This window comes from Echinops telfairi, unplaced genomic scaffold, assembly GCF_000313985.2.
Source record: "Echinops telfairi isolate 266 unplaced genomic scaffold, ASM31398v2 ScPeMD7_57;HRSCAF=196, whole genome shotgun sequence".
Classification (NCBI taxonomy): Eukaryota; Metazoa; Chordata; class Mammalia; order Afrosoricida; family Tenrecidae; genus Echinops; species Echinops telfairi.
In genome coordinates this window covers 855,768-868,208 of record NW_022103955.1, presented here as the reverse complement: position 1 = coordinate 868,208, position 12,441 = coordinate 855,768, and the positions used below count along the sequence as shown (strand labels likewise).

General features: G+C 41.4%; 1 protein-coding gene across 1 annotated transcript in view; it reads left to right on the top strand.

Moving 5' to 3' along the window:
- MTCL1 (microtubule crosslinking factor 1) overlaps positions 1–9,763 on the top strand; it is a 204,170-nt gene extending 194,407 nt beyond the window's left edge. The window contains 2 exon segments of the mRNA XM_045290812.1: positions 8,598–8,786; positions 8,788–9,763. Of these exon segments, the coding sequence (XP_045146747.1) occupies positions 8,598–8,786; positions 8,788–8,832 (234 nt within the window). The 3' untranslated portion in view covers positions 8,833–9,763.
- The last annotated feature ends 2,678 nt before the right edge of the window (positions 9,764–12,441 follow it).

Sequence of the window (12,441 nt, the reverse complement as noted above, 5' to 3'; positions counted from 1 at the left end):
CCCTAAGGAGTACTCTGGCTGTACTTCTACCAAGCAGATCTGTTTGTTCTTTTGGTGGTCTGTGGCATTTTAAATATTCTTGACTCAAAGGCATCAATTCTTCTTCAGTCTTCTTTATTCAGTGTCCAACTTTACATGCATATTAGATGATTGAAAACACCATGGCTTGGGTCAGATGCACTTTGGTCCTCAAAGGAACCTCCTTGCTTGTCAATACTCTAAAGAGGTCCTGTACAACAGACTTAACCAATGCAATGTGTGGTTTGAGCTCTTGACTGCTGCTTCCATGAACATTGATTGTGAACCCAAGCAAGACAAAATCCTTGACTACTTCAATCTTTTCTTCATTTATCATGGTGTTACCTATTGGTCCAGTCGTAAGGAATTTTTGTGGGTTTTACACAGAATTATAATCCACACTGAAGGCTATAATCCTGACTTTTCAGCAAGCAAAGTGTGTCATCTGCTTATTGCAGGTTGTTAATAAGCCTTCCTCCAGACCTGATAATGCATTGTTCTTTACATAATGCAGCTTCTTTGATTATTTTCTCAGCATAAATATTGAATGAGTATGGTCAGAGGATACAATCCCGAGGAATGCCTTTCCTGATTTTAAACCATAGAATATTCCCTTGTTCTGTTCACACTTGTTTTGATCCATGTACGAGTTTTGCATGAGCACAATTAGGTGTCCTGAAATCCCCATTCTTCTCAAGGCTATCCATAGTTTGTTATGCTTTACACAGTCAAATGCCTCTGTAGTCAATTAAATACAAGTAAACAACTTTCTGGTATTCTCTACTTTCAGCCAAGATCCATCTGACATCAGCAATGTTAGCCCTTGTTCCACATCCTCTTTTGAATACAGCCTGAACCTCTTACAGTGGTTCTCAACCTGTGGGTTGCAACCCCTTTGGGGTTGAATGACCCTTTCACAGAGGGTCACCTGATTCATAACAGTAGCAAAATTACAGTTATGAAGTAACAACAAAAATAATTTTATGGTGGGGGGTCACCACAACACGAGGCACTGTATTAAAGGGTCGCAGCATTAGGAAGATTGAAAACCACTGCGTCTATTAGTTCCTTGTTGCTGCAAGCCTTATTGAATGATCTTCAGCAAAATTTTACTTGTATATGATATTAATGATATTGTTCTATAATCATACTATTGTGTTGGGTCACCTTTTTGGAATGGGTACAAATATGGATTTGAGTTGGTCCCTTAAGTAGCTGTTTTCCAAATTTCCTGACATAGATGAGTGAGTGCTTCCAGTGTTTTATCATTTTGTGGAGGTATTTCATTTGGTATTCCAACAATTCCTGGAACCTTGTTTTTGGCCAATTCTTTCAGTGCAGCTTGAACTTCTTCCTTCAGTACCACTGGTTCTTGCTCATATGCTACCTCCTGAAATGGTAGGATGTCTACTAGTTTTTTTAGTACAATGACTCTGCATATTCTTTCCCTCATCTTTGATGCTTCCTCCGTCATTCAATATTTTGCCCATAGAATCTTTCAGTATTGTACCATGAGGCTTGGATTTTTTCTTGAATTCTTTCAGTTTAAGATTAGCCAAACATGTTCTTTCTTTTTGGTTTTCCAACTCCAGTTCTTTTCACATTTCATTATAATATTTGACTTTGTCTTGTTGAGCTTTTCTTGGTAATTTTCTGTTCAAATCTTTGAGTTCATCATTTCTTCCATTTGCCTTGGCTATTCTGTGATTTAGAGCAAGTTTGAATCTCTTCCGACATCCACTGAGTTAATTAATTGTGCCAGCCTGGCCAATAATCACATGTGGGGCTAATGAAAGGCGGAGGGATAAATGGGTGGTGAGCCTCACCTTTCTAGTTCTCAGGTCTCTTGTTTTGTGATGGTTGCACCGGGTGCAGCTGCCTTAGCAGTTTCCTGCTTCAGCTTGCAAGATTGACTTCCTACACGACATCCCCAAGGAGAAGCTACATGGACCTATCCCGATGCAGCCCTGGGTGCTGGAGCAGCCGTGTGGAGACCCCTGCTAGTGCTGAGATGTTTATTTGTTCACTGACTCAGCTTTCCTCCTGCAGTCGGCATCATTGCCTCTGTTTTGTGAGGTGGAGGACTTTGTGGACTGGTGTTGGGTAAATGGGTTAATGTTGGACTTGTGGGCTTGGGCAGCATTGGGTTGGGATGTTTTCGTGATGCACCTTTTCTTTACATAAAACTCTCTCATATATGAGTCGCTGTGGATTTGTTTCTCCAAACTACCCAGACTAACACATCCACACTGACCTTTTCTTCCCTGCCTTTTAAAATAACTTTTGCTTTCATCCTGAATGATGTTCTTGAGGTCCACCCACTGCACATCAAGCACATTAGGATTTTCAAGGCCAAATTATCACGTGAGCAGACAACCTCATCTTCTCAGAAAGTGGCTGGTGATTAGCAGCCCAATTCTTAACCTACTTTGCTAGCAAGCCTCTTGAAGCAGCCTTCAAAACATGCTCTGAGTGAGAGCTGTGTGGATCATTCCTGGTGCAATTCAAAAGGCAATTAATGATTTGGTCATGTTTGGCTTGCCCTGTCCTTACTTGCCTTTCAGCTTTTTCCATTTCCCCTTTTCCAGAATATATTGGCTCAGTTCATATTTCATACACTAGCTTATTTCATGTTTCATACACTGATTCAATTAATATTTCTCTATATAATCAGCTTTCTTGTTTTCATGTTATTTAGAAGAACATTGTAGTGCCCAACTACATTTTAAATGATCTTATGAATTTTTATTCCTATGAATATTTTATCTCGCCCGACACACCTGGCTATTTTCAATGATTTCTGGCAATATCTGTTTTCATTGATCCTGCCTGCAGTGATCATCAAGAGCTCCTTTGTCTCACTCATCATCAAGTCTAGACAATTCATAACTAAAAATTAACTTTGATAAATCTATTTCATATCTCCTTGCTACTAAACACCCTTCAGAAAGCTTCAGCCTTTGTTTCTAAAGTCTCAGTTTAGAAATTATACCAAGGTTTATTTGTTTGTTTCTTGGTGAGGTGCCTTGCTTCCTAAATTTAAATACTAAATTTAATTTTTTCCCCTTACAGTCTCTACTCAGCATCATTACATCGTTTTGTTTATCTCTGACCCATTCTCCTTGAAACCCAGCATTTGAGTTGGTTGGTTAAATGTGAGTGCGCATGTATGTGGATGTTCCCAGGGGACCATCTATGCAAAATTCCACCCTGGGAACCCCTTTGGGGAACTTGGCGTTTCTGATATCCTGATACACCATTCATCATTCTTTGGGTTTCTATGTGGGTACTTTCAGTGAGACTTGTAACTTTGTAATCTGTGCTTCATCCTTACTAGAAACTGTACTAACTTCTCCGTATCGGTATTTTTCAAGTGCAGTTTCACTACCACGGTCTCTCTAGTGCAGTCCTTAATTTTTCTGATTCTGGACTCCTCTAACAACTTTCTCTGAATTTTCTCTGGCTTGCCCAATCCCCGACACTTCAACACGCACAAACAAGAATCTTCCTGAAGCATTGGTAGATCACATCCCTCTCCTGATCAGAGCTATGGCTCCCAGGCAACCTTAGTTTTGTCTACTATAGACTCCTTCTCCAGGACCTTCCCAGTTGGTCATATTTCTATTCCTTTTATCTCAAAATGTACTTATATTTCTGTATATTCATATGTGCTTAATTATTACTGCACTTATTTCAAAGTACTTTAAAGGTATTTTTAAAACTTTTCAGTAAAATAATGTAATTCTGGTAAAGATCGAGAGAATGTTTCAAAATTGATAAAAATATACTGTTCAGTCCTTATATCACTCTTTATTTCTTGGATAAGGAGAATATGCAAATAAAGTACAGTAAAGTTATACTATAAAGTATCATCAGAATTCTAGGTCTATTTGAAGAAATTATGTAAATAATCAAAGAGAGAGCAAGTGAGATTTTCTTATAATTATCATATACTCATTAAAATTATTTCAATTAGTTGTATAGACTGAATAATGATTTATAACGCACAAGTAATAAACAAAGCTTAATCTGTAGATTCTGCGTTTTGTACAGTGTTCTATACCTGTTCATTAATTACAAATTGGAAGCAAATATTTAAATAGTTTTTAATATATAAACATTTATGCAAGAAACTGGAAGTTTTCCAATTAGGACCAAGAACTTTTGATGATATCATTGTTGTGAATAATTCTTTCCTTTTTGTTGGCCAAAATATTTTCATGATTATAAATATATGCTAATTATGGTAATATTTTATTTATGGTGTTATATTACTGCATTTAAAAAGAATGAATATATCAAAATACACCCAAAATGCACTTGAAGCACAGGCTAGCATATCTTATTTTTTTATTGTTACATTGAAAATTTTACAACTTACTCGATACTTCAAAAAAATTACAATGTGCATTTATCATAATTCTGTTCTTATAAATTTCTATGAAATTCCAGAGAATATATACATGGCTCCTATAAATGACTCATATACTTCAATATGGACCTTGATAATCTTCCTGGTTAACAAAAGTCTTCAGAGAATTTAGGATTCTTCTGAGCAGGATTTTTCTTGCAGTAGTCTAGGAAGCAGAGTATTCTAGGAATATAGAATGACCTATTTTTCAGGGATCTCAAGAAGGCCAAAACTCACCGGCCTCCTTCTATACTTACCTCCAAGTCAGACAGCCGGGCCCCCAGCTTTCCTAATGACACCACCATGTTCCATCGTTCTTCCTTTAGTTGTCCAAGTCTGCAAAATACTCTACCTTGCATTCCTGTGCATCCATAGTCTCAGCCAGAAAACTACTGATAGGTGGCTTAAGCTATGGTGCTCTATATTAAAGTTGCTTATCTATTTTGTGGAGAACAGATATTGCTGGTTGCATGTTTTCAGGTGACAAATTATATCCTTTGCAGGCTCTGTCATCCAGTCCCTCTGGACCCACAGGTAAGTGTCACCGCTGTGGAAGAGAGAGAGAGAGAGAGAGTGTGTGTGTGTGTGTGTGTGTGTGTGTGTGTGTGTGTGTGTATGTGTAAACACGCCTTGCCCTCCTTGGGCTCTACAGGAATCCGTTGAGATTGGAGCTTTGTCCAAAAGCATCAACTTGACTATGGCTGTGGTATCCTCTATATTGGAAACTAAATATAAATGATTTTTTAGGAACAAAAAGTTGCCTTGAATTACTGCAATGACTGCTCCTGGAAGTCCAGACAATGCAAAACGAAATGGTTAAGTGGCAGAATTATAGCACTAGAGCATGAGATCCGTGAAGAACTACAGTGTCCCCCGCCTCTAATCCTCTGTCTAATATAGGTTTAGGTTTCCTTCTCACTCGGCATGCTGGCTACCCCAAGAGGGGATTGGCAGGAGCATTGCCCCATCTTGGACCCAGACCGATGGGAAGCACTCATTACTCAAGTGGTATTGCTCAACTATCGCAGGGGTTTTCTCTGTTGTTACGATTTCACTTGTACTAGATACTCCAGTGAGTTTATCCCTGGTGTGAATTAGCATAAAGTGTAAGACCAATTGGAAATTCATTTGTCACTTCATACATTATGAAAGAGTTCTGAATTCTCATTCCAGAATAACCAGAACCACCACTGAGCCTATTTTAATTCCCCACCTACTCTAAGCATTCTCTTATGGGACCTTTCTGACCTCAGATGTGTAGATACAGGGGTTGATCTCGGCATACTTGCACTAAGAATATGGACAATAGAAAAGAGAAAGTCCCCCTTTCTCACTTCACTCTCACACTCGTATTTAGGTAATCCTTCCCCTTGAAGCTAGAATATTGATTATGTAATGCAGAGAGAAGTTTCACCCAAAAGCGTCTCAGGGTAAAAAAGAAAGAGTTTAATGTGAAAATGTAATGCTAGTCTTCACTTCCACGTGGGGGGTCGTTTTTAGTATGAGAAGTGTGGCTTGATTGTGACCAAGCAAAACCAGGGCCCATCATGACCTGTTTCAAATCTCTTCTTTTACAAATTTGTTTGAAATGGTATACTGAAAAACAGCTGGACAAGAGTGTGAAGAATGAAAGCTAGACTGTTCGCATGATGTGTGTTTGGGTCTCAGGTGGTTCCTTCCTCGCTCTGAGCTAAAGGCAGCTGCGAAGACCTTGACTGAGAGGGCAGCACTAGACTCCACACTACCTTGAGTGTAGTGCCCAATTCTGTGGCGCTCTTGTCACGCATTGTGCATGCTGACTATAAGACATTTACTCTGTTCTCCTTAAAAAACAAAAACTTTCCAACCTACTCCCTTTTCTCTCTCTGTCTGTTCTGTCCAGAACCAAACTGTCTTACTAACTGCCCCCTGGGGACTCTAGCCTGCCTGCCTGATGCTGTAAGTGCTTTCTTTCTTGTTTCCAAACTGTCTGGAGAAGTCATTTCATATCCTCATGGTTGGCGTCTGCTGTTCACAAGCAAAGCAAAGTTATCTGAAATAGAAGGCTGTTCCCACAAAGGCTACCTCGCACACTCACCAAGCGTTCTGTGTGGCTTAGCACACTGATGGGGGATGACTGGCAAGCCTAAAAATTCCCACTTGCCCTCTCCAGTGTTGACTGCTCAGTGAGAAGAAAAGTGCTTAGGGTATTGAAAGTTTTACCTACTGTATCCACTGAAATTTTCTGCCCCCTTGTGAGGGTAAATGGACTATACAGTGGAAGAGTAGTGTCTCAGGCTTGTCCAACAGGTCTATCTCCAGGTTGATCCTCTCTTGCTCTTAACCCACCTGTGTGATCTGCAATCGGGTATACTCTATTTCAGGATACTTTTTCTTTTTCTTTTTTTTTTCATACCAACACTCATACCTGAAGGAATGAATCCACAGGTATCTTGTCCTTCCAAGGGATCACTAGGGTAGCACAGTGTAAGGAATGCATCCTGACACTGGAGGTATGCAGGAACCCCACAGGCACTTGTCAGGGGAAAAGACATCACTGTTTTTCTGTGTGCAGTGGTGATGCACTTTTTCTTTTCCTTGTAGCAATCTATAAAGAAATGCCCGTGAGTGATGGGGTCAGGGAGCAGTGTCAAGATTTCTAGTAAACAGCCCACTCTTATTCAGAATTAGCAAGGTGGTACAGTGGGTTGCAGCAATGTTGGCAGAATATACCTATAGCAGAGCCTTTCCAAGAACACACATATATCCATAGACTGCACTTAAAAGAATCAGCTCAGAGATACAAAAAGACACAAAACCACAATAGCAGTGCTTCTCTTCCTGTGTCAACTTCTGTCTCAAAGAAGGTCTCAAAATAGCAGATTTCCCGAGCTCTATCTCCTTTTGAAGTGAGGGAAGGATGCAGGCATCGCACGAGTTAGTTTGTAGCTCAGCATTGACGCTGATGTAGCTTTTACCTGGACAGAGATTGCTTGTCATGGTACCACTGGTATAAGTGCTTTGCTGAGGCTTCTTCCCTTATAACCTGAAATGTCAACCACAAAAGCAGCCCGGAACCTTAAGAAGTTTCTGCTGATCATACTAGGGAGGCAGGGGAACCAGCTCAAGCCATTGTTCTATGTGTGCCTCTGTGTTCCATACTGCCATGGGGCCATGTTGTCACTTATGGTCCCCTGTGTGTTTCCTCCCACATTATAACATTGCTGAATGACTCACCTGTTCTGTTTCACCACCCTTCCTGCTTCACTGTTGATCTTTTCCATTGCACGTCATCTCTCTTCAAATTCTCCAATGCAGGATTCACAGGACGGGGTGGGATGAGATGAAGGGTGTTAATTCCATCTTCACTTTTCCTCTGCCTTCCATTGCAGTGGCTTTCCATCTTGGCTTCTGGCTATTTGGGCATCATTTGGGTAGAGAAGTCCAATGTTTTCCTCATACCTCATATCTGTGTGCCAGCAAGTTGCACTGGGTGGCATGTGTATTGTATTGATCAGTTTGCAGAATGTGTAGGAGGTGTGAAACACAAAATCACACATGCATACTCCAATTCCACTTCTTTAAATGCTGCTTGAATGAATAATCATTAAAGAACACTAAGCCCAAATGTAAATTTCTGCCTGCATTTTTAACATGTCAGAATCTGTTTACCATACTGACAGTCAGTGTGAGGTAAACAGTAGCATGATTTAGTTTAGGCTGAGTCTTTGCTCAGACTGCTGGGTGCAATGGACCCAGACAAACCCAGGCAGAAGCCTGGCTTTTTAGGAATATGTCCTATTGACCTCATAAGATAATTCTAGAGAGCCGAAATCATTGAAGCAGTTCAGTTAGAATATGATGAAGTGGGTTGTGGAGACCACAGCCACAGCTGCTTCCCCCGATGCTCCCATCCCCTCTGAAGGAGCTATACATGGAAATCCCTATCACAGTATTGCCATATTTTTAATGATAATTTTATGTCATCCTATCATTGTAGCCATTGGCTTGTAGTCCGCTTGCTTACTTGTCAGTTATTCTTCAAGAGCAGAAAGTAACTAATATTCAAAGTTGCATTTAACGTTCATCTATTAAAAAATTGGGGAGAATTAATACATAAAGAAGTTGCTCATCTGAATAATGCTCTCTTTCCTCCCTCGACCCCTCCACCCCAACCCCCATCCTGAAGGAACTGCCTTGTTCAGCGCTCGCCCCTTCCCTAGAGCCCTGCTTCTCCAGGCCTGAGAGACCAGCAAATCGTCGCCCGCCATCCCGTTGGGCTCCACAATTCCCCACTGCCTCAATACCTCAGGCCTCTGGAGATCTGCTGCCCATGGAGGACCAGTGTGACACGGAGCCATCAGTGGAGAAGCTGCACCCGAGATGCAAGCATGCATGAATTATCACAGCATAATTCACTGTAATTTGCAAACCACCTTACCGTCATGAACCAACCTCTGCCCAGACGGAGAGAGCTGGATTTCCCAAGGTCAAATAATGTTTTCTAAAAACACACAGATACTGAATGTTCAACCTGTGAAACTGCAATGTTTCTAGAATGAAACAGTAAATGTGCCTGTAATAACTTAATTTTTTTCATAGCTCAGAAAACTATTTTTGTCTGCATCTTTTTTATGCACAATATATGAAATAAAAGGTAAGTATGATACAAAATTTAAAAATAAAAGTTTTAAAAATGTACATTTTAAGAGATCTTGAATGCCCTCACTTTCAGTAATAACTGCCTTTCTGTTAGATTCCCACTGTCCTATTTTGGTTTAGTTCACTTCCATGTTGAATTAGAGTATTGTAAGTTAATTTTATTTTGTCAGTGTTATTTAAGAATTTTTGAAATGCTTCTGACTGAATCTGAACTTTGTAATGGAAAAGCCATGAAGACAATAGACAAGGCCAGTATCTATGTAAACTAGAGGGGACACAAGTCAATGTGTTGGAAAGGTACAGAGTCCTCAGAGGAGTGCACAGAGCCACTGTGCAGTCCACATCTTCTCCTTGCCTTGCATGTCTTGGGTTCCCAGCACTGAGTGCATGTACATATCGCTGCTGATTCTCGCTGTCACCTCAGTGTGAGTCTATGTGTTTCACTATAATATATTGTGAATTTCTTTGTACTGTACTTTTATTGTCATTCCTCTTGCATTGATGATACAACAGTAACAACATTTAAAATTATTGTTAAAAAGATTAACAGGCAATGTGCATTGTTTATTCAGTTTTCTTGTTTAAGGAAAAATCTTACAAGAAAACGTAAAGAAGCCAAATTGATACGGTTAATGATGGCTCCGAGTCTGTGTAAGACCACAAGGAAGTGAAAATAAAGCTTTTACAATGGCAGTCTCTTCTCTGATCTCGTGTGTCACATGATGCCTGTCTTTTTCCAGGGTCTCAAACTGAAAGCATTCTGTGGCTAGGGAAAAGGTGCTCTGGTAGTATAGTGGTTGTGTCTTGGGCTGCTAACCACAAGGTCTAAGAGTTACAGTCTTGGAAACCCACATGGACAGTTCTGCATCCCAGACCCTCAGACCTCTTTGGCTCCCTCACATAACAAGCGACAGCATTAAATCAACCCACTTCCTTATAACTGCTTGTGTGGCCCAGGCTTTTTCAGTTTCAAGAATAAAAATGCCCAAAACACGTTCAATCTTTTCCTTCTTGCCCTTAGAAATGATTAAAGGTGGGATTTTAGTGCCATCCAGGCGAATTGCCAAAATACAGGAAACACGTGCACTTTCGTAAGCAGTGGAGGGAATGTACACTGAGGAGGCACCCCACTGTTCAATTGTTGTTTGAGATGATTGGCCCATAAACACTGCAGTTTCATCCACAGCAATCATGTTGGAAAGATTGTATTTAGAGAAGTCAGCATCATCAATAAAGGACTTGAATGCAAGTGCTCTCTTAATAACTTGAGCATCTTCCCGCCTAAACAGTGTTGTGGATCTTCCTAGAGACAGTTCACTTCCCTGAAGGAAACTATCCAGCCAGTGTTGTGATGCTTTGGAATCTTCAGGGGCTATGTCAAACTGTGGAGCCATTGCAAGAGCAAGTTCTTGAATCTGAGCCTTATTCACAACCAGAACCTTTGCTCTCCTGTCAACAACCCATTCACAGATCAATCAGAAAATAATGGTTGCCGACCTGATCCACACTTGCGCTTTTTAGCATTTCCCTTGTCCACTTGTTCAATGTGGTTCCATACTCTGTTCGCCATTTTTGGACCAGTCGGATACTCAACATCTTCTTTGCAGAAAGCAGTAAGATTTTGGCCCCAAGAGTCTTCCACGATTCCTTTATTGTACTCCATGGAGTAGCTTTTTCTTATTGCGCTCATCTCTAGGGGTAAAAACAAAATGACACTGGGGTATGGGGGGGGGGTCACTTAAAATGACAGGAGGATCAGAGGGGGGAATCAAAATGACAGGAGAATCAGAGGGGGGGGTTATCATTTTATAACCCCTTCTGATCCTCCTATGCTATTTTAAGTGATCCCCCTCCCCCCACCCCTGTGCCAGTGGACACTTTCACCAGACATCCCCCCCCACCCCTTTATCAGACATTTCCCCCCTACCTCAGTCACCCCTGTGTGTCCACACAATGTGTCCGACTCCTGCCCCGCGCAACTCACTGTCTAATTGTGAGTCAGCCAGACTCCGTCAGGGCAGAGCAAGCAGCAGGCGGCAGCTTGTCGTGGCGGTGGTACAGGCTCTCTGATTAAAAGAGACCTCGCATTTCCTGTCCACTCTGGCTGCACTGCAGCCAATAGTGAGCTGCGTGGTGGCGCCCACCACTATGGTCCAGAATCCAGAGTTACAGTAGCTTCAGGGGGCCTTATTATCAGGGAGGTCTTGTTTTCGGGGGTGCCTTATATTTCAGCAAGAGGCAAAACTGTAAATAGGTCTTATTTGGGGGGGATATCTTACTTTTGGGGAAACACGGTACTTATGCACACATTCGTCTTCAGCGTTTAAGTGGGGAAGGTGATCACACAATGATGTTTTTTGTTCTTTGGTGTCTGCTACCTGATCCCTTTGACACCTCGTGTTCACACAGGCTTGTGTGCTTCTTCCCTGTGGGCTTTGTTGCTTCCGAGCTAGATGGCTGCTTGTTTACCTTCAAGCCTTTAAGACTCAGACACTATGTCTTTTGATAGCCGGACACCATCAGCTTTCTTCACCACATTTGCTTATGCACACGTTTGTCTTCAGTGATCATGTCAGGAAGGTGAGTATTATGGAATGACCGTTTAGTTGGGCAAAGTGCTCTTGTATTAAGGGAATGCACGCGAGGAGGCCCAATGTCCACCTGCTACCCTACTACTAAACCTTTAAATATATGCACGTAGATCTATTTCCCCCATAATCATAAATATATTTACATATGTACATGTCTGTATTTAGGCCTCTATGTATGCTCTTTGCCTCCTACTTCGTTCCTCTATTTCTTTATGCTTTCCTCCTGTCCCACTACCATGTTCACCCTTCAATCTGGTTTCAGTAATTCCTCTTGGTTGCATTGCCCTTGGTCACTCCCTGCCAGTCCTCTCATCCCCTCCCTGCCACTGGTTTTGAACCACTTGTCCCTGGGTTGGCCAACACCTCCTCCCTTCCCCCACTTCCCACTCTCCCATGTTCCCCCGGGACCTTTGGTCCCGTTGTTTTCTTCTCACATTATTTATCCAGCCGTTCTTATCTAGTTAGACCAGCAGAGATAATAATATGCACACAAAATTGCAGATGGCCTCGACAGTACCAAACAAAGTGGCACATAAGAACATGGCGATGATGGCAGCAACACTGACAAACTAACAAAAAAGCCACTCAGATACAAAATCTAAAAAAAAGAGGGAAAAAAATTAAAAAAGAAAGAAAAGCCTGTTAATAGTTCAAGATCTGTTTGTTGACCTTTAGGAGTGTTTTCCGGATGAGTCTGATGGGGTGCCACACCCTGGCCCCAAAATCTATCCTTGTTACTCCCTCGGGACCTCCTTGCTCTGCTTCCCCTGCAGCTTTATC